This window comes from Dermacentor andersoni, chromosome 6, assembly GCF_023375885.2.
Source record: "Dermacentor andersoni chromosome 6, qqDerAnde1_hic_scaffold, whole genome shotgun sequence".
Lineage (NCBI taxonomy): Eukaryota > Metazoa > Arthropoda > Arachnida > Ixodida > Ixodidae > Dermacentor > Dermacentor andersoni.
Genome location: NC_092819.1, coordinates 29,760,327 through 29,782,987, shown reverse-complemented (window position 1 = coordinate 29,782,987; position 22,661 = coordinate 29,760,327). Strand labels below are relative to the sequence as shown.

Here is a 22,661-nt window from a genome sequence, read left to right as displayed (position 1 = left end):
TGTGCCTCTTCAGTTACGCTTATTGACCGCATCGGGCAGGCTTAAAACGGGGGTAATAATTTATCTACAAGAATGCGAACTGGATACGATTTAAAAGTTTAACTCATTCTTCTACATATTTCAGCTTGAAATATTTCGTTTGGCTTTTGTCGCACGGTTGTTTTGGCCTTGTCCATCTGCTCGCTTTGCCAACAGCAAGCTTTTCGGTCATCGCGCGCAATAGAATTCACTAACCCCCCCCCCCCCGTTCTCCCTCGCAAAGGCGTTTAGATTGTCGTGGTCTGTCCTACATGAATGAAACTGAACTCAACACATACGTTCGCAGCATTTTTATTGTAGTATGCTCACTACCATGCTACACGGCTACAAACGATAAGCCAAAAATTTATTAGTTATAGAAAGGCTACATCCGCAAGCAGCAGTTCTTTTTTTCGGCGACGATGACATCCTCAAAAGGAAAACAGAACAGAGTATGCTTTTTTTTTCGTTTCCGAAGATGAAGCTATCAAAATATGACGATCTTGAGGATTCACGTGACCATAATGAATTCATATGTACACAAGCATACGCCCTCAAGAAAACAAGAAAAGAGAGAAACAGCAATTCTATACATAGCACTTGTAACAGTGCAGCTGTGCGATGTGGGAGTCATTGCGTGGAGCGCGAAATATACCACTCGAGTTAAGCGCACACGTTTTAAAACAGCGTCGTGCCCAAGCACTACGATGCATAAAACCAGCTTGCTTACTGACACAAAAGTCAAAGGTTTATTGAAGCAAGTATTTTCATATGTGCTTTCTGTTGATCGTTGACCAGTGCTATCTAGCAAATTTCTCACGAAGGCGAACATTGGGTCTTACCAACACATCGGGAAAACTGTCTAGCGAGCTCTTTTGAGATTTTGTTACAAGACTGCAAAGTGACGCGCTTTATAACAGGGCAATATCACAAACCTTGGTGGACCTCACGTAAGAACCTTTCGAGGTCGCTGAAGTCCAAGCACTGCCAAAGCAATAAGTAATCGTCAAAGTCGGCGCTAACTGTTGCGCTGTGCAGGGAATGCATCATAAGTAACCGTAGGATCCGAAGACCATCTAATGGTCTCATAGCTGTTTTTGCCGTCCCTGATGCCAAGCAGCTGTTCTACTCTGCCTGCTGGCACTATTTTTCCAGAGGAAGAAATAGCTTAATGGGAATCGGGCGACCGCGTTCCTGCAATAAAACGAAGATGGCGCCTGTTAGTCAGTTGAAGATTTCGAAACTGTAATGTTTGTGCAACACGTAATATCACTTGCTTAGCGCCATCTCATACACACTACATCGAGACAAGCTGAAAGAATTGCGTACCGAATCTAACTTAGACGCTCTGGGAAATGAAATGTCTGTCATATTTCGTTGCAATAACTGTGAAAGAAATTAACACATTAAGCTTTTCAGCTTGTACTGCTTGGAAATTGTCGGCACAATATTGCTCATAATAAACGAGTATATTTTGACTAAATAGCAAATGGTTGCTGCACATACGATTTATCAAGTTATTGATATGGTTGCCTGCTTTCGATACAATAAAACTAATCCTTCTTTATTATCTGCTCCCAAGGATGATGTTCTTGGATGCCTCCCGGTTCTCAATAATAATAAGCCTGTGAAGCATCGAAAGCGTGTTTCTGCTGCAGTTTCGAGCCCATGTATACCACGCATTTTTTCAACTGAATCATTTTTTAACTCGCACGACACTGAGCTAGGAACATCATCGTACTAGTTAAGTCCACTGCAAGGCATATCTCCGAAGGAGTCCCGTTACCTCTGTCCAACTTCAACCAAACCCGGCCTATAGCGCAACATGCCCCCTGGAGGCATCCAATCCTCCATCTAATACTCGACCGCTATTCACTGTGTTATCATTCCCTTGACATTCACTCTGGTTATAGACCACCGGTTCCATGGCCCCCGGCTCACACTGCCCATTCAATTGCGCTTATTTTTCTTCATCTCAGCTAGAACACGACCTGCTCGTGCATGATCTGTCACCCAAACTTCTATCTTCTAAGGGATACCCTTAAGGATATTCCAGAGGAAGAAATGGCTTAATGGGAATCGGGCGACCGCGTTCCTGCAATAAAATGAAGGTGTGGCGCCTGTTAGTCAGTTGAAGATTCCGAAACTGTAATGCTTGTGCAACACGTAATATCACTTGCTTAGCGCCATCTCATACACACTACATCGAGACAAGCTGAAAAAAATTGCGTACCGAATCTAACTTAGACGCTCTGGGAAATGAAATGTTTACCGGCACATCCACGTTATTGAGCCTTTGTCGACATTATATCCGAATCAGCCTACAACACAGAGATAATGCTCATATCAAGGGAGGAAAACTGCCGCGTTATTGCTCTTGGAAGAGCGGATTACACACGTGACATTGTCGTTGGAGCGTCCCCCCCCCCCCCCCCGCCCCCCAGGACTACCATACTTATTTCCTTCAACCGATGGCCCTATCGTGCAACTTTAAGAAAAAAGGCAGGCGAAAGGGAGGATAGGCATGGTAATTGGTAAACATATGGTACGCAGCGCTTTTCCTTTTGAGCATGTGGGAGAGTGCAACCGCTGTACGTCTAGGTAGCGAACGAGGAATTCAATCTGAAACTTAAGCATACACGTAAAAGCCAAACCATCCAATTTTGCCACCGCTGTTATCACTAACCCCTAGTTAACAGAAAAACGCAAAAAAGCTCACGTCGCTCCACATACTCTCGACATTATGTCGATAACGCCAAACTTCCGTAATGAAATCCATTGCACTGCGTTATCTTAAAGCTACACTTAAAAGAAACATTGAAATAATTTGAACTGGTAAGAAAGTTCTTAAACAGATAGATTGACATTAATTAGGTGAAAAATTATTATTGAAATAAGAAATGAAGCACTAATATATTTCATTAAACTTTTACAACCTACCCGCTGAGATAGCGACATTCATGTGACGTCCCAGATGACCCTGTGGTTCACGTATTTCGCGCGTTTTGCTGCACAGTTTCCGAAAGTCCTAACGTTGACTCTTTTCTCACTTTCGAGTCCCACGTAATTGTTTATTTTATCATTTATAAGCACCTGGCAACCACTGAGTGCGCGTTGCCAAGGTCAACAATGTCAAGGAAAGATGATGTGAGAAATACAAGGTGACGATCCCTTTTCCGGCGTACCATATGGGCATATTTGGCATAAATAGTTCACGGTAAGACCAACCCATTCGGTATTCCAAGAACGCAATCTAATGGTTGTAACTACAGATTTATTTGTGCTGTTTCTTTCAAATTAGACTTGTATTGGCATGGAATGACGGGCACGTGCTTGCATTTATGCGAGAAGCTACGCGTCAAAGTCAGGGATGATCTGGACAACTCTTAAGTATGCCTGGGACACAGAAAGAAGCCTGTGAAACACCCGCCTACAGCGAGATATTCACTTAAAAGAGGGCTCCTGTGTCCCTTCATCTTCCTACACTCAGCACAGGTTGTGTTATAGCTTAACGCATATATATCTTGTGCGTACTGCGCGAGTGCTATGTAATGACGGGCATGCATTCACCGTGAAAATCCCGAAGAAACTACAACCTTTGTTTATCACAATAATATCAGCAGCAAGTTGGAAAAAAATGAATGACTGAAATGATATGCACACTGAACTCAACATGGACGAAGGAGACATTGAATCACACCCACATCGACAGAAGAACGTAATCTGCAAGGCATTTGCTGACTTTGTGTCTCATAAGATAATTCTAGTCATGAGAAGAAAGATCAGATGGCAGGCCCATCATTCAGCTCGAAACGCGATCAGTGTACATCTTAGATGAATAATTATACTATGTCAAAGAGCAAGGGGAAACTTGGGCTTCCTGCCAGGACCGATCCAATAGACAACTTCGTTGAATCTAGCGGCTGCGTGCAATTGTGTCAGATGTCACACTTGCAACAACACACGTAAGCTTTTTGCATCTACACTGCTGAAACGTAAGTTTTGACGAACGTAGCGTTGTGTTATGACAAATGCAGATATTTTAATAAATTCCTCGTGAAATATTTGCTGTATCAGTGAATATTGTAGTTAGACACTGTCAGAACTTAATTTACAATTCTTTACGGGCTCACTTTTAGGATGCCATGAGGTCTGCTGTTTTGAAGGGTTACTCAACTTTGTCACGTGCCTTAGAACCGCAATATAGAGAAAGGTTTTCTTTCTAATGGCAAATGACCCATTATGGGACCATCCTTCACCCGGTTGCTGAGGCATTTAAAACAAAATTGACAATCCGGCGATCACCGTATCTTCGGTAGGCGGCAAGGAACATATTCTGCTTTATATGAACTATTTCATTCAGTCTAACGAGTAAAGACTGAAGAAGACCCAAGAGTGCTGCAAATGCTGCAATTAAAAAAAATTAACACTAACACATTCATAATCCTAGTTAATGTCATTGTTTCCCGAATGCCGTGCATCTCTGCAAGATCTATTCAGGAGGCATATTGAGTATCAGTATCACGGTGAACAAGAGCTCCTCCTTCAATTAACCGACATACAAGCATAGGCATCAGCTGATAATAAGTGCGCACAGTCCAAATAAATGAAGAGACGACTCCAACCATAGAGCAGGGAAGTTTGTTTTCGTCATAGTGCATCGTCGCGATAAAAGTGAAACGTTCTCGTTCTCATTAATCTTTTCTTCTGAGTGTTCCAATATTTGCACACCACAATAGGACGGCACCGAAGGGTGAAGCTTGTTGAGGTGCCTTCTCTGGCGACCTACGCAAAGCAAGCAGCACAACCGAAAACGTCGCCGAAACGTCTCTTATTATTTTCTTTTTTTACCGCACCGCGTCAGACGATATGCACCGGCACAGCACAGCACCGTAGAAGTCGCACGAAAGAGTCGGCACCACATGACACGGAGCCCGCAATGACGTCACGCACACGAGGAGCCGACGTCGCACACTGGAGTCGCCGCTGACGATCGCAGTGAACAGGCAGATGAAGTATTCGCGGTGCTCCATCCATGTCGCCAGCCGCACACGAAGACTGCCTCCTCGCAGCGGCGGCCTCAGGCGCAGCTGTTGAGCGTAAGAGTCACGAAACACAATAGATCGGCCCGACAATAGTAGCTCGGGAAACGAACGCCGTTGCGTTGCCCCGAGAATGCTGATGACAGATCATGATGGGAGCGGCGGTGTCCCCTATGCCGAACTCGGCGGTCAGTGTTTCTGATCGCCTCGGCGGTCTGCTGTCCAGCGAGCGCTGACTCGACTGCCGCAGGTGTCGCTAACCGCAGCACACGTGATGCCTCGAAGGCTTTCCTTGCAAGCTCACTTACAGACAGCAACCGCAGTGGGGATTCAGGGCACTTTCATTGCGGGCGCGCGTTAGGTCTGTCTCGGTTCGGTTTAGCATGTTGGTCCCACATTGCACGTCCACCGGTTAAAAAGGCAACGCTGGGTTTCTGCACTTCATTTTTCGTGTGTTTATACAGAGAGTATACATGAACAGCTATTAGGCTTGTAAAAGAGCGCGGTGTCTTACTTTCTTGAATAAAAAATCTGAGATGACAGCAGTCTGAGGAAAACAGTAGGTGCAGCTAATTCGTGGTGCACTGCTTAGAGCACCTGGTGGGCAAAGGCAAGGCATACGCGTGAGCGCTCGAAGAAAAAGAAAAAGAAGTACCTACTTCAATATTAATCCTATCTGTGACTCTCCACTAATACATTGGTATGCACGATATTTTACTTTCGCCCTGGTTTAAGACGCAAATTCAACCCATATCCTTTCGTCCACTTTATCTCGTTTACTGTGAAAGCTATATTCACAAAAACCTAATGCGCGCCGTTTAGTTACATGTTCCTGCAATCTAATTTGTGGCAAGCGCAAAAATTTCATAAAAGCGCACGCACCCTAGCAGACACGGATATGCCATATACGAATCAGAATTACGCGCTCGTTTGCTTTTTTCAGAATATTTTTCTCGACGTTCAGATTGCAAACTAAGCCCAAAATCTACCGTGTCGGCTCTGTGCTTTCCTGGTTAATTTAAAGACTTCCGTGCTTTCATGTTCACATTTGGGGGCGCGGAGACTTAGGAAAAACAAAATATCAAGCGCTGATTTAGATTTGACAAATTAAGCTAAACTTAAGGCAGTCCTGTCGAAGTCGACGTTTCTACTTCTGGTCCGATGATGCATGTGTATGCATCAGTTAAGTTGAATGCTATCATTATGTGACATACTTAGATGCCAAATCTTTTCGTCGCCCCTCGGTATCAAGGCAAAGACAGCTTTATTTCTGCCTATCTTAATCGAAGAGTTCGGCTCTGTAGGTTTGGTCAAGGAACCGTTCTCTCGTCGACCTCTGCCACAACCTGTATAGGATCTCGAATAGATCGATAGTTTAGCAGGTGTATAAAACATTGGCGATCTCTCCAGAAAACCAACGGGGCGTCACATCGACTATTTCTTTCGCGTGCATGCGTTCCCGCATTTTCCTGCGTAACAGAGCATAACTGTCGACTGCATCGCTACAAAGAGCGAGATATGTTTGTTTGTTTGTTTTTTCCTTTATGATACCTTCCACAAAGATCCTCGTTATTCACAGACTTGTGTTGTCAAGCTTGCTTTCTCCGCCGAAACATCTTCGGATGGAGCTAACGGAAAGCTAGAAAGGCAGCCTTGAGTAACTCACACTGGCAAAAGCGTAGAACATCGTTGCTCTGTTCCATCTTGATGTGCTTAAGAGAATGGTCTGAGTTTGTACGCTCGCCACTAACTATGCTCGCGCAACACTAAAAGCGAGTATCGCAGCTAAAGATCCAACGTTTCATGCAAGCTCGAAGCTCTAAAATATCGGCGCAAGATGGTGTTTTTCTCTAAGCTACATGAAAGCCGTTTCTTTAGTCCTAGCACGCATTACACGCGAATAATGTTTGGTCGGGGAGGAGATGCAGGCCTACATAGCGCGTACCTGAGTTACAGCGTGTGCGCGAGCTGTTTCCGCACTCAATCCCTAAAACTTTAGTTCAGCGAGGAGAAGGCGAAAGTGTGTTTTGTATATAGATACATTGTATATAGATACATCTATATGTATATATATTCTATAGCAATGTCGTTACATATATATATCTATATATCTTAATCTCACAAGGCCAGGGAACAGAGCGACTTCTCTGAGAGGCAGATATGTGTAGACCTATATAGAGCGACATCCGCAGAAAACTGGTTCTTCAAAAGTGGTGACGCGTGTGATTATAAAATTATGCCGAAGAAAAACATGTAAGCAAGTGCCCCCTAAGGAGTGAAATTCTTTCCCCAAAAGGTCATAGATCGAAACCGCGCAAGGGTTTACTGTGAAATTGTTTGTACAAAAAATGAGAAACCTTTAGATTCCGTGTGTGATGTTCTTGTTTTCTAAAAATGCTTAATCTTGTGTTAAAGCTATATTCACGGGCAATGTGCCCTCTGTATACATAGTACCATCATCGACTTGGTTGGTTAGTGTGTCTACGATCATTTTTCTATAGGGTAAATTGCTACGCGTGTTTTGTTTTTTTTCGTGATCACTCGAGCCAGAACAGTGCTGGTGAAGCTAACGGTTCCCGAAGACGAGCTTTTTCGCTTCTGATATCAGTTACACCGAGGCGCCATACGGAATGTGTAATTACGCGCTTATCAGTGGTTGAGTTAACAGATATCGTCTACAGTTTGCTTAGCAAAGGTAACAGTGAAATCGTGACTTCTGCACACTCCACGATGGCGTTAAGATGCACCGTAAGTACACCGCATAAAATAAAGAAACGAAAACACACACATATAACGTTTCTCAACTACTCTGGAAGAAATTGAAACGAAATTCTTGCCCTCTACTGATTACACGCGCAAGACACGTTTGTCACCAGCTTCAAACTTGTTCGCATGTGGCAGATCTTGTGGGAGCATGTAAACGAGGCCATCTTTTTTTCTTCTTCTTCTTCTTCTTCTTTGTCACTTTTGTAACGTTTCGCAAATTATTTTATCCGCGTTGAACCTGACTTAGCGTTGTGGTGGCCTCGTCAGTGGTTCTGAGTATAGATTCAGCATTAACTTTAAAGTGTAGGCAGCTAGCGACGCGTCTTTCGGGAGACACGGGGCGGCCACCACAAAGTTAACGCAATCAAGGTCTGACTGCGCGAAAGGATGTCTTCCTAGAGATGACAGGACTTATGTAAATATGGCCTGCATAGGTGGTGCCTGGTCCGGTGTGCTGACGCCGTTGTAGATACCTGCACAGAAGGGAAAGAAGAAGAAGCGATAGTGAAAGTCACGACGTGGCACGCTATTAAATGCTAGAAAAAAAGAAAACTACGAAAGGCGCAATATAAGACAAGCACACGCAAAGCATAAATTCCTGCATCTTACGCGCGCGAAGCTGCATGTAAGGCGCGGCAAACGTCAGCTTCCACTGAAGTGAAGCAGCTCCTTTTAGACATGGACATTGTGTTTTGCAGAAACTGCGTACGACTTGCTCCCTACAGCACATCCGACTGGTTGCTTTCGAGCGCTCTCAAAGTGCGAACGCTCGGAACACATTTGTCTGACTCACTCAGAGCACACTCGGAGGTGCCCTCAGCTTCGAGCCGAAAGCTCGACCGAGATGAATATAATATCCAGATCACGTGGCTCTTCGGCTTCGTATGAGAGCACTTGAGCCATCGGCTCGGGCAGCTTTTCCCTGGCGCCAATCTAGGAAAGGCTCTACATGGCTGCAAACCGAGTGGGAACGCGGTACGAACCCAGTCGGGTGTACCGTAATACCATTTCGTGCTTAGTGCGGGGTGCCATATTTGGAGTGAGAAACAAGTGTACACGTGTATGGTCTCTGTGCGCTTGTGAGAGGGGAGGGTGGCTGATCGGGCTAGATGGCATGGGAGGAGCGGGACGGTTTACTGAATGCTACTGAGATCAATGACCGAGCAATGCAGTGGCATTCATGTAGAAATATTCAGAATCCGTACAGAGATCGTATAACTTCCTACGCTCCGGCGCTCAGCGCGCAGAAAGAATAAAAAAACAAATCCACATAGGCGAGAGGCTTACTCTCCGCCCTTTTTTTATTTTATTTTCTGCAGTTGCAGCTTATGCTGATGCCAAACTCCACCGAGTATTTCTGGGAGATATGGTGTTATAGCATTTTTTACCCTTGACCTTATCATTCAAAACGTCGCAGTGATCATCCGACTTCAAGTGGATGTTTTATAAGGCCCTGGGGGGTTCATCTCAACGTGGCTACAATAGATCCCGCATGTAAAAAACAGAAAAAGAAACACGAGTGGTCACTTTACTAGTTTAAATACATGCACATGGACTTAATATGACGCTTAAGTTTCTCTGGTGAATAAATGGCTGAGCACTACAATTATTACGCGCAGGTTCTGTGGCTACCACGGCGGCATCCCACTTTACGCCACATGTAAGTTTAATCCCACATTGAAATGTGCATTTCCGCATACAGCATATTGAAAGTCCTAGCTTTAATACTCTTTGATTGATTGATTGATTGATTGATTGATTGATTGATTGATTGATTGATTGATTGATTGATTGATTGATTGATTGATTGATTGATTGATTGATTGATTGATTGATTGATTGATTGATTGATTGATTAGACCGACTGAGCAAATTCACGTCTCTCAGTGCCTAGGCTTTAACGTGGCATACGCATTCTGGACGCCCATTCCCTGCTTCGCTAGGCGAAATCTCATACACATTAGAATAGACTGTGTGGCGCTTTCGTTATTTACTTCTTTCATTACGCGAGGTTAAGCCTGACTCACGACGGTTAACGAAGACGAGTGACACTAGCGATTTCATCGTGTTGCCCATTCCATGTATAAGCATGGTCTCTGAGGAGCCTTTCCTTCTGATTAAACTTGCCGAAAAACGAAAAAAAAAAAGCAAATATAATGAAACGGAAGCGTCCCGAAATCAGACGAAAGCGCGACTCAGCGCTACTACGACGAGCAAGCGAGAAATATAGATTTTTCAGGAAACGCGTTTTCACTTCCAATTATATCTATTGCCCGACGTCTAGAACCCATACACAGGAGCAAGCTGGTACGCGTTTCGTTGAGAAAGACAGACGCTCTGTATAGAGGTAAAGGAATCGCAAACGAAAAGATACACACGCACGAAAAAAATAAGAAATCGGGATATGAGTTCCACCCGAGAGAACGCACGCCAGTCCATAAAGCCCTAAGAGGGTCGTCATTTCTCGAGTCGACGTTGACCAGAGTTTTAAAGACAAGAAAAAAAAAGAAGAAAAGTGTAGATGATGAACGCAAGCACCGACACGGAGAGAAGCAGAACGGCAATGTCGCGTATACCATAGGTCCGTGAGGAGACGATGACCACTCTTTCGGAGTTTCGTCGCCGAAGACCAGTTGGGACGAAAATGACAAATTAGGCATCTTTCTCTTTCTCTCTCCTCATATTTTTTCGTTCCTTTTTTTTAATTTGTGAGGCTTCTACCTCCTCTTTGCTACATTTCCTTTCCATACCCTCAATTCCGAACCTAGCTGTTCCCATCCTCGCATCCAATCAGCGTGTTGATTACATTGCCCACAGGAAGGAAGCCACGGTGTCATCAATACCAGTCGGTCGCTTTGCAGACTGACCTCCACGCATTTCTGGCGACCGTCGCGCTCGCCCAGTCGTGTCCGGCTACGATCATTAGAGGCGGCTACCCTGCTTGTACACCCTGCTGAAAGGAGTAACTCGTTCCTTATTTCGTCGCTCCCGTGTAGCGGCGAAATGGTGCGAGGAAATCATTTGCCGAAGCCCGGAAGAAGTTAAAGCCCCCTTCCGTCTTTTATTCATTTTTATTTTTTGTCCCTCACCCTGCTTACATGAGATGGGTTGAGGGTTGTAGGAAGCATTTTTCTTTTTTTTTTTGCCGAAGCGGCACTTCCGATGTTAGGTCCTTTTTTAAGGCCGCGAAGTCAACAAGTGGCGCAACAATCCTGGAGCTGTCATTTTGGTGGCACTTACGTGGTCTTTAGTTGCTCCGTCGGAAAATATTAGGGGCAACATCCCGAGAAGACGGGGAAAAAAAGAAGCATCGGGAAACAACTTTTAACGCGTAAGGCATTATATGCCTCCATTACGCACAAATATGTCGGCGATAGATTACCAAATGTACCAAAAAACGGCTGACGGCGCATAGAATAAAAGAAAAGCGTAAGAAAATGCTCGGATTGACGTTGAATTTCTCAGGGAGGTTCCTGTAGACTAAGCAAACTAATGGCTTTGAATAGAAAACTTGGCGCAGTTTGGTCTGGGTGGAAATCGAGCCCAGGCCTCTGGGTTGCAAGAAGAGCAGGCTTCCCCGCCTCAACGGTTGTTCCACGGTTCTGGCTGATTAAAAGTGCGCCTAGTGCGTGAGCTCATGAGCACGTTGATGACGCTCCGAGGTCTACAAACGGTATAATGCTTTCTCATTCCCACACGTAAGCAGGCAGTCTTAAGGGTCTCTGCTGAATTCCGTTTTTTTTTAATGCTTCATTATTCTCTCGCAACCCCATAAAGTTCTTATATAACTTTCGACTTAATAGTCTGGACAGCATACTATAGCATGGTCTCAAAGGGTCACATGCTGATTTTGCCGATCAGAGGTCCCATTAAAATTAACCAAATAAAAGTTCGCAATGCAGACGAGCTTTGCAGACAGGAAAATACCTCCTTCTCCCGAATCGTGCAACTTAGCGTGAAAGTGCGGGTCTAATTTGGTTCATAGGTTGGGCGAAATTTCTGTGTTCCAATTTATGATTACTTCCGCTTTGTTCTGGTATCCGTTAGCTTTCCTTAGTGTGTTTCATGGGTATTGCGGCTACACTGGTCTAGCGTTCGGCCTAAGTTTCATTGCTCAGCTTTTTAACACTGAAAAAAAAAAAAAAGATCTCGAACTGCCAAGTTCACTTTGCGAAGATTTAAGCGGTAGTCTCACTGCGTAGCACTTCTTGCACAATGAGATGTCACGACACATTTTTTTTTTTTTTTTTAGTCGACGTCGTTGCAACTTTTGCTTCACTGTTTAATATCGAGAAGGCTTTTGCCAAATCTACATTCCCGCTTCTCACGTATACCTGAACGTAACGCAGAGAGCGAAATAAAACTGCCCTATAGATTGGATTTGTCGCGAGATAAACCGCATATTTTTCCTCTGACGCATTTTACCGCTGTCGGGAAGGGACTTTCCGCGAAGCTTCACCTTAATACTGTCAGTGGCACATCGTATGAAGTCAGCAGACGATGAAGCCAAGAAAAACCTTGAGCGAAGATAACCGTTGACAAAAACCATGAATTAAAAGAAACTGCTCTTTTCTTGTGCACGGCTAAAAAATCACGCTCGAGTTTGTATGTCTAAACATTTTTGCTGTGTAGGCAATAACATGAGCCATGAATATCGAAGCCAGAACATTCAATCACGATAGGTTGTCTCTAGGCATTGCCTAATTAACGAGAGCTAAGCGCTACAATTTGGCGACGAATTGGACACCTCTAGAAAGCCTCAACAATTAATGATTAGGTGGGTCCGCGTAATGGAAAACTGGCGGAATTAAATCATGCGGCCGCTTCCGACAGCTCACCTTTTGTCAGGTATGATTGCTTCGGTGTTGGTAATTTTCACACCTAACTAATCAACTTCTACAAAATATAATCAGCTCTCTAATCACTCTCGCCACTGACGAAGGTCATATGTTGTTGTCTCGAAGAACAGATATTTCGCGCGGTCAAGTTTAGCCACGTGGAGACGTGACTAATTAGCAAGCACAGGGTTGTTCGAGTACGTATTGTAAATCAATCAATCAATCAATCAATCAATCAATCAATCAATCAATCAATCAATCAATCAATCAATCAATCAATCAATCAATCAATCAATCAATCAAACACTTTATCTGGCAATCATTACAGCATCCGTACATAATGAACGCGAGGACAAGAACAAAAAGCTGCCAAGTATCAGCTTGACATGGTCCTTGCCCCTATCTTTGGCAGCCCAAAAAAAAAAAAAAAACATATAGACACATTGCATAAGTACACGTTTTAGTGCGCATATATACCAATTGGTATACGAAAAGCAAGTACAAAACCAGAATATTAGTACACAAAGGGAACAGATACATCAGAAAATATACGTCAATTACGAAATATCCACATTGTTTGAACAAAAGGCATTGCGTCGCATAAAAATATAAACAAAGTAATAGTTTTGCACAGAGAAGACAGGAAAATTTACAATTTCTTATAATGAAAAAAAAATACATGAATTCCTTTTTTCAGAGAAGTAAGTACAGGTTTGATATACATTATGAGGATTGTCAGTATATAGTAAATGGTGACGACATTATTTTGTTACATACAGAAGCAACATAGCTATGGAAGTGTACAAAAATGTGGAAAATGCAAAAGCCTATATCTCAAAAATTTAAAAGAAAAGGATTCAAAACAAAGCACACTGCACGAAATCAGCCAAACTACATATAATACAAACAAACACATACTAATGTTGCAAAGCCAGGTCTTCGATAATATACTGTTTTATTGCACTTCTTGAAAATTTTTTTATGTCATTGCCATGTTTTTCGATTTTATTGAGCAAACTTGGCACGCAGTATGATAATTTACTGAACCATAATTGGTACGTGACACAGGCGACAGCCATTTTGCTTTTTCTCTAATTTTATACGAGCTAACTATGGGCGCAGTAAGGTTACACAACAGCAAAAATGCGCGATTGTTGCATCTGAAGTATTTTTGGAATATTAGAGCAAGGTTAAGATTATAAACATGTTGCAGGGGGGCAAATTTTCAAGATAGAAAACAGCTCTCGAGTATGAGCATCATACTGGGCATTTGCTATATGGTGAACTGCTCTGTTCTGGAGCACATTCAATGTCTGTAGATTGGCTTTGATAGTATTGCCCCATACTAAGTGCTAATACGTTAAGTGAAGGGAAAATAAGGCATTGTCAATCATTTCTTTAACGTTACGTGGTAAGATATATCGCAGTCTACAAAGGACTGAATAAGCTTTAGCTAATAGTGTAGCAATAAAGTCTACTTGATTATTCCAGGTCAGATCATCACTAAAAACAACTCCCAAGGTTTTGACATTTGATGCGACTTCTGTACTGCCAGATCCAAGCTGTGATGTAAACTCTTCACTGATATGTCGTTGTGGTGGGGGGTATCTTTAACTTTTATGACGTTCAATTTTAGCGAGTAAATTGTGCTCCATTCAGCTAAGTGCACTTAGCTGAACTAAAGCATGCTTTAGTGTGGCATTGGAGATGACCGAGAGGCTGCTTATATCCCGAGATCTAAAAAAAGATGCTTGTGTCATCTGCATAAACTATGAAGTGAGCGTCTTTACAAATGTTTATTATATCTTTGATGTATATATTGAAAAGTATCGGCCCTAGTATGCTACCCTGAGTTATTTCTCTCCCATCAGGTTGTTCTGACATGATGGCAACGAATTGTTTTCTGTGCTTTAGTAGATATGAAATTAATAACTCAAGAGGCACACCACGATATCCGTAATGCTCTAGTTTTGTAAATGAATTTCGGTGATGCAGCCTATCGAACGCTTTAGAATAGCCAATAAAGACAACTAAAGGGAATTCCTTGTTTTCAAAACTATTTAGGATTAGCTCCTTTTGTGTTAGTAAAGCCAATTGCGTTAACATTCCTTCACGGAAGCCGAACTGTTGCGTCATTATGATTGAGTGTTTATCATAGAAAGACGTTATTCTTTTGCAAACAATTTTTTCCAAACCTTTTCATTTGACGGGTAGGACAGACATTGACCGATAATTGGAGGCCACATTTTTGTCACCAGCTTTAGATATGACACTAACTTTCGCAGACTGCATTTCTTCAGGAAAGATTCCAGCAGATATTTAAAGGTTATAAACGTGGGTAAGCGCAGGTGATAAAATGTCAAGCACAAACTTTATTGGTCTTATCACTAACCCGTTTATGCCACGTACGTTGCTATTTTTCAAGGACATAAAAGTGGATAAGGGTTCATCTGAAGTTTTTGGCGCAAAAAAAAAAAAAAAGCTGTATTTGCATTGCACGGACCCAGAAATGCTGTTGCGACCAAATTTTGATCGCTTTTTTTCCAAGCTAATAAAGTAATCTTTAAATTTAGTTGCAAGTTCCGCGCCTTTTAGGGTTCTCTTATATTGAATTGGCTCAAACTCATCAGTCTGGTAGATATTTCGATTTAATAACTTGTTAATTTCGAGCCATCGCCTGTCAATTTCTTATTCGACTGAAAAGGTTTTCGAAATGAAGTTTTTTAGCATTTTCCAAAAATTTTGTTACCTGGTTGGGATAATTCTTGAACACTGTAAAATCACCTGGATCCCTCGTTCTTACAAGCTTATTGTATAATGAATTCTTTTTGCTTATCATCACGACGCATTCATTAGTAAGCGATGGTTTACGAATCTCGGAACATTTTTCGACGGTTTTAAACTCGAAAGACTTTTTATACACATCTTTCAAAATGCGCAAGAACATGTTGTATGCTCTGTCAGGGTCTGTGGACTGAAACACAGGTGCCCAATCTAAGTTTGCGATTTGATTACGGAACATGCTGTGTGTTTTGCAGTTTATTTCCTGGACAAGAAATGTATCCGAGTGACAAGCGCCTTTAGAATCTGCACCGAACCGACAGAACATATTAATGGGTAAATGATCACCCATATCAGCCACGATAGTACCCGATCTAGTGTCTACGTTAGTACAGTTTGTTATAAAAAGGTCAAGAAGGCTATCGGAAGTGTTGGTAAGGCGCGTAGATGTGGTTATCACATTTCTACAATAAAGTGACTCAAGCAGAAGTCGCAGATCACGTGCGTTTTTAGTATTTTGCAAAAGGTTAACGTTGAAGTCACCACCGATTGCGAGGTATAGATCATTTAGGCAGACGAGACTTAGCAATCAAGGCCACGTTAGCGCTCGTTCTGTCGTCTTCTCCGTCTGTGTCCCTGTTATTTGCGCTAGTCTTTTGATTAATGAGACTTAGCAGTCTGCCAAGAAAAAAAAAGCATGCGTCCATGTTCCCATTCGGTGGGCAATACATCTCTGAAGTACATCATGTGAAGTCAGCAGACGATGAAGTCAAGAAAAATGTGCGCGAAAATAACTGTTGATGAAAACATTGATTACAAGAAACTGCCCTATCCTTGTGCGCGGGTAAAAAATCACACTCGAGTTTTTATATCTAAACATTTCTGCTATGTGGGAAAAAGCATGCGCCATGAATATCGAAGCCAGAACATCGAATCACGATCGGTTGTCTCTAGGCATTGCCTAATTACCGAGAGCTCAGCGCCACAACTTGACGACGAATTGGACACCTCTAGAAAGCCTCAACAATTAATGATTAGGTGATTCCGCGTAATGGAAAACTGGCGGAATTAAATAATATGGTCGCTCCCGACAGCTCCCCTTTTGTCAAGTATGATTGCGTCGGTGTTAGTAATTCTCACACCTAACTAATCAACTCCTACAAAACATAATCAGTTCTCTAATCACTCTCGATGCCGACGAAGGCCACATGTTGTTGTGTCGAAGAACAGATGTTTCGCGCTGTCAAATTTAGGCACGTCGAGACGTGACCAATTAGCAAGCACAGTGATGTTTGAGTACATATTAGGGAATATGTCGCTTCCGTGACAGCGCGTAGTGCTGAGTGTTTAGTGATTCGTGTTGCACTAATGCATTTTATCTTTGTCTTTGTAGTTCGATACTCGTATGGCGTCTGCCTTGTTGTCATCACGCCATGCGCCAAACACCCCAGCACCTGTTTCAAGTGGGCGTTTTTTTTTTTTTTCTCGATAAAATAGGACACTAACGTGTCAAGGGATGAACAGTTGTGAGTCACAGTTTCACTGCAAAAAGCAGGAAATACGGGACGAACAAGCAGAAGGGATGACAAACAGCGCTAACGTCGAAGTTTTATTCGCAAAGGTGAGCCATGCGTCTACACAGAATACATTTCCTGCGCTTTCGTGAGTGTTCTGCGTCATCCCTTCCGCCGGCTTGCTCTTCCATCTCCGCGCTATACAGTGAAAATATATCGTTTAAATACTTCCAGATATCTACCCCGAAGTTGTTATTGTTCTTTGGTACAAATGCAGTTCTTCCTTTGTGTTTAAGCGCCGAGGTTCTCGTTGAATTTTCTACCGATGACGCTTTTAGAACGCAGTAAAGCGAAATGTGGAGTAGAAACTGAAATATGCTGACTTCGGGGAAGTCTGCGATCCTATGTACTATAGGTGTACTTGAGGTTCCAATTGCGAAGCGACAAATTTGTGCCGCAGCTACGTCTCACTGAGGTGTCGACGTACTGTTTGGGCTTTAAGATGCCCACTAACGCGCCCCCCTCCTCCTATTCACGTGACGACCTCCGTAATTCTTCGCACTGTCGCCCTTGAGGAATCAACTGCTGTCTTCCCTACACAAACGGCGGGCGTGTCGTTATATCGACCGACGGAGGATCACATGCTTCTCTGAACCAGGCACACATCACGTTCCAACCGCGTCCGCGCAGAGCAATCGTAGTGAAGAGAACGCAAAACTAAACTGGGCACGACGCTCCATTTTGCTAAGTGGACAATGACAGTACGAGGGATTTGGGCAGTGGGTCGGGGAAGAGCGTTGGCGGCTCGAAGGGGTGGATTTCTTTTCCCTTGGCTCCACCTTGGCGCGTGGCCCGCTTCCTCTTGTCGTCGCAGTCGATGGAAGACGTTATATCCGAGGCGCTTACGAGGGCAGCAGGCCGGCGGCTCCGGCTGCGACATCACATATACCTGCGTGTTTGCACTGAGACGACGACCCGAACGAGGCGAGTACATTCCCGTGTTTCGCGGTGTTCTTCGATATACGACGACAATACACCTTGAGACAGCCCCCTTCCCATGAAACAAAGCGACAATAGGAGGGGGAGGGGGGCACTGCGGCAACGAGCTATCCTCTCACATTGATTTGTTTTTGTTTTTTATTTGTCTGATCTTCTTCTTTTTGCATTGCCTCGCTTTTTTTTCGTTTTTATGCCTTTATATATGTTCGTAGCCCAACAAGCATTCCCACCTCCTCTAGCCCCCACTGCATACCTTTGTCCTACGTACTTCTTTTTTCTTTTACTACTATTTTGGCTTATTAGGATGTTTCTTCACCGTTCTTTTGTTTTAGAGCGTCGCGCGCCACTCGCGTTTTCTCGCTTTCTTTCCGCTTCTCTTCCTTCGCGCCTTCCATTTCACTCGCTCGTCGGTTCTCCTGACGGGACAAGTGGCGCGAGTCCCGAAGACGAATGGGCGCTGGGTCTGGCTCATTGAAATTTATGGTCGCGACGAAGAGGGTGAAAGCTGAGGGGTATGGGGTAGGAGGGGGAGAGGGGGCGAGGGGGAAGGGGGTTTGTGCTGGGAAGGCGCTTGCTTTTACTTCCAGGTGGCTAGCTGCTTCGTACCCGCACTCTAGTGTGCGCGGCTGCTTCATTGGGCTTCGCTCGCAACCACCGCCGTTTCTGCTGCTTGCTTGCCAAGCCTCGGTGCGCCCGTGTCGCTCTGTTTGCTCTCTCTCTCTCTCTATGTGTCCTTTTTTTTTTTTTTGCTAGGAACGAGACGTCGCGCGCTGCAATATGCTGAGTGCTTCCTTCTTTTCCTCGCCGTCTATTGGCCCAAGGCGTCGTTTTCCTCGCGGCACAATGAGCTGTCACGTCGCGCGCCGCCGCAGTATTTCTACGGAGTACTTGATCGGAAAGTGGCGGGGACGTAGTGCGCGGTCACTTGTGTCTCGAACAGTTGCGTAAAAATAAAGAAAAGAAATGAAAGGAGTGATTGATTGTTAACTAGGAGGCACGATATGCTTTTATGAAAATGGCTATGAACCCGCCGCAGTAACTCGGTGGCTGTGGTGTTGGGTTGCTGCGCGCCAGGTCGCAGGTGCGATCCCGGCTGCGGCGGCCACATTCTGACAGGTGCAGCATGTACCGGGCATTGGGTGCACGTAATATCACTCCCGAGTCTCCTACTAAGGCGTGCCTCATTATCACATCTTGGTTTTGGCACGTAGAACACCAGAATTTAGTTAAAGGGTGATAAGTGCCTCGCGTAAGCTATAGGGCGCTACATTTACTTCAATTCATAAGCTTTCTAGATAAGAAAATAAATATCTAGGGACCGTATTAATTTCTCTCCCAAGCGTCGCAGACACCGCGCGCCAAAACCGACATGAAATTGAGGTGACAAAAGCACGCTTCATCACTCGTGCGACTGCTATACGCATGTTGAGCATTGCCAATCTTATTTAGCATTGATAGCGCTTCTGAGCTAGACTGAAAAGAAGCCGAAATCATGCCGATTGTGCGCACTTTTACATTTTCAATCCTTGGGCGCTCTTACAAAGCATTATTTAGAAAAAGAAGTAAAGCTGATCGCGTAGAAGCTTCGCCTTTAACCAAGAATTAATTTCGAAGCAAGGTCTGTGGCTTATAGCACAATTCTACTGACTGCTTATGTAGGCGGGCAATAATTGCGTCAGAAATCACTACTATAGTACCAGCAGAATGTGGCATTTGTTTAACTAACCACTTCGGTGGTATGCGCTTCGTTTGATGAGTTGAAACAGGTGAGTTTGAAAGGCGCGTCTGCATTGAATGGGTAATGAAATTAGCGGCAGTTTTGGCATAAGTGCACTTAAAGCAGTTAAATGCGCTGGTGTTCCCCCACAAAATCCTTCCTTTCTTTTTATTCATTGCAGAACAAATTTGCGTGAGACAAAAATGCTGTTTTTCGCACATTTGGGGGAACGAATATCTCGAAACTGGCGCCAGATTCGGAATATGCGTATACGGTGTGCGTATAAATGCGTATACGTTGTGTGAACTCATCGGATCCAGTTCGTAAATTCCAATGTGTAGTAATGCAATTACATAGAATGCTACTTAGTTTAATTTGTTAAGTTAGTCAGTTATCCAGGTTGATTTCTAGTGCAAATAATTCCCTGTGCGCACTTCGCGTTTTAGTAGTGCCTTAAAGACTATCTATTTCACCTTGAAGATGCAGCGCAATATGACGAAGACAAAAGGCAGGAACACACAAGACAGCGCGTGTGTTCCGGCCTTCCGTCTTCGTCATATTGCGCTGCCCCTTCAAGATTTTCAACCAGTACCCAACTCGCGCAAATGTCGATCCTTCTAACTATCTCACGAAGCATAAGCCAAGCGCCGCACGTAAAGGCAGCGCCTAAAGGTTTACGTGATACAAAACTTTATAAATAGCGGAAAATTTCCTCAGCCTGCCCACGGCAGCGTGCTTATCAAGTGCGCTATACGTGAACTAGCGTATATGAGAGCGACGCAGTCTCGGGATGTTTTTGCGACAGCGAGTTTAAAAAAAATCCGCGCTGATACTCGACTTTGTCCCAGAACCCGCATTTCGGAAACATTTGGTCCCGGCCTTTACACACGCAGCCGATGATGAGGAACGCTGGTACCTGACGCGGGTTATATGGAGAGCATTGCAGCATGCGAGGTGGCCCATTATGAACAGTGGCGCTCGCGCTATTTATAGAGCGACGCGAGGTTAAATGAGCCTGGAGCTGCACGCCCCGAGCTGGAACATGCTGGAGGAACGGTTGCGCTGCGCGTTGATAAATATTGGCCGCGCAGAGCGCGGGCGCTCCGCTTCGGAGCAGCCGCCATACACGATGCACGTACATGTATTGTACACACACACACCCGCGGAGCCCAGAGCGAAGAACGGCAATGACCAAATATACAGCGACAGGAGCTGACGCTGCTAAGGTCTCGGGACTCCTTTATTGGCACTTATTGCTTTGCCTTTACCCTCGTGCGAAAGTTTGGGGCCGTGCAGCGGCGCCGGCTGCCGTTTAGTGTCATTGCCGTGTTGTTGTTTCTTTTTTTTTTTTTTTGTTGTTTTTTTCTTCTATGGGTCCGAACCAAGGTTGAGCGTATAGACGTTTAATAAAGCTTGAGACTAAACACATTGCATGTTATTTGCTGACCCGCTTTTTCTGTGGGTGTGAGTGCTTTTTGGTTTTCCACTGTTTTACGTCCAGCGCGTTGCATAACGACATACTCATTACAAAATTTAGGAGCAGATCGAGATGCAACAAAACTGCACCGGGACTGCCTCGCTACGTTTTGTCTGGAGGCCAATGTTAAAACACACACACACACGCACACGAAAGCAACGCCCCCCTCCCCCCCCCCCAGACAGACACACACGCACACTGACAACATACAAAATGTATTATGTATAAAATAGGCAAAGTTAAGAAACTATGCGATTGGAAGACGCGGATAGGCGGGATCTCACCGGAATGAAAATAAACTGTCATTTGATTAGTTCGCAATAAGCAGCTTGCGGAATTACGAGATTGAGAAGTGAGTGTCACGAGGACGAGTTGCCATTGTTCTGGACCAAATGTCCGTGCGTTAAGCTTGACTGTCTAATAAGGTCAACTCGTGCACTTTCATCCTCTTGTAGCTCAGCAGTTTTCAGAAGGGACATATCATCCTCAACAGCAACCTCTGTAAACGTGCTCATATTCACATTCGTACAAGTAATTAAGTGGTGCTCTTTACTGTAAGTTACGTGACGATTAATGTAGACTTGGATGTTTTGATTATATATTGTTAGTTAATTTATGAAAGGCCTAGCTTTGATGTCATTAAAATATGCAAGGGCAATACAGACTTTTCTTCAGCGCCAGGCGCAGTGTGGCAGACGTCGCAACCTGCGTAACATGTAACATGACACCTTGCGCCGCAGTTGCATGTTGCCGCCTTCAGTTTAGTTTATTCAAATCTGTGCTTCACGTTACCTCACGCCTCTTATTAGCGTTGTTTGAAAAATTACCATAATTTATAGCAAGAGGTGTTGATTATTTATAAAACTGTAGACATGGCACACACTTAAAATAGCTACCGCATTTAGAGTGCATTATTCTTGTGCTCTTAACCCGTGAAGTCATTGCTTTCGTTGGATTATTTCAGTCAGTGAATTCTAGACCCACGCGTTCCTACAAAGAAGTAGAGGGAAAACCGGCGCAGCGTTCTTTCCATGCATATAGGCTAAATACGGGCGCTGAACGACAAGTGTATGAACGCATACCTCAAGTGTAGCCAATCTCAAGTACTTTAAGTGTAGGGGAGCCAACCGTGGTAGTGACTTTAATTCCTACCTTTGCTTCCCCCTCTCTAGTTTTATATAAACCAATCATGACTCATTTTTCCAATGCGAGCGTGAGCTTTCGGCCGTTGGAAAAACTGCACACTCCACAGCGATTGCTCTCTCCAGGACGCTCCAGTTCCGCACAGTAATTACTGCAGAATGAGAGAAAGTGAACGACTTGCATGAGAGCTGGAAAGAGGGATCTAACCATACGCCTGGGAGCGCTAATGAAAAGGAATGAAATTGAACTAAAAGAAGAAAAAAACATCCCAAGCCCGAGTACTACGGAGAAAGAATTGATAAGAAATAAAAGCTGTAAAAGAGAAAAGGAGACGCCAGATGACCAAAGACAAAAAGAAAACGCGCT

General features: G+C 44.0%; 1 protein-coding gene across 3 annotated transcripts in view; it reads right to left on the bottom strand.

Annotated features, from left to right (window-relative positions):
• Positions 1 to 314: 314 nt before the first annotated feature.
• The window catches only part of LOC126521458 (potassium voltage-gated channel protein Shaw-like), a 138,167-nt gene continuing 115,820 nt past the window's right edge, over positions 315 to 22,661 (bottom strand). For all 3 annotated transcript variants that reach the window (XM_055066027.2, XM_050170161.3, XM_050170160.3), the window contains exon 4: positions 315 to 8,299. Coding sequence is in view for 2 of the 3 variants with exons in the window: in XM_050170161.3 (XP_050026118.1) it covers positions 8,238 to 8,299 (62 nt within the window). In the remaining variant the exon portion in view is untranslated. The remainder of the gene's footprint in view (positions 8,300 to 22,661) is intronic.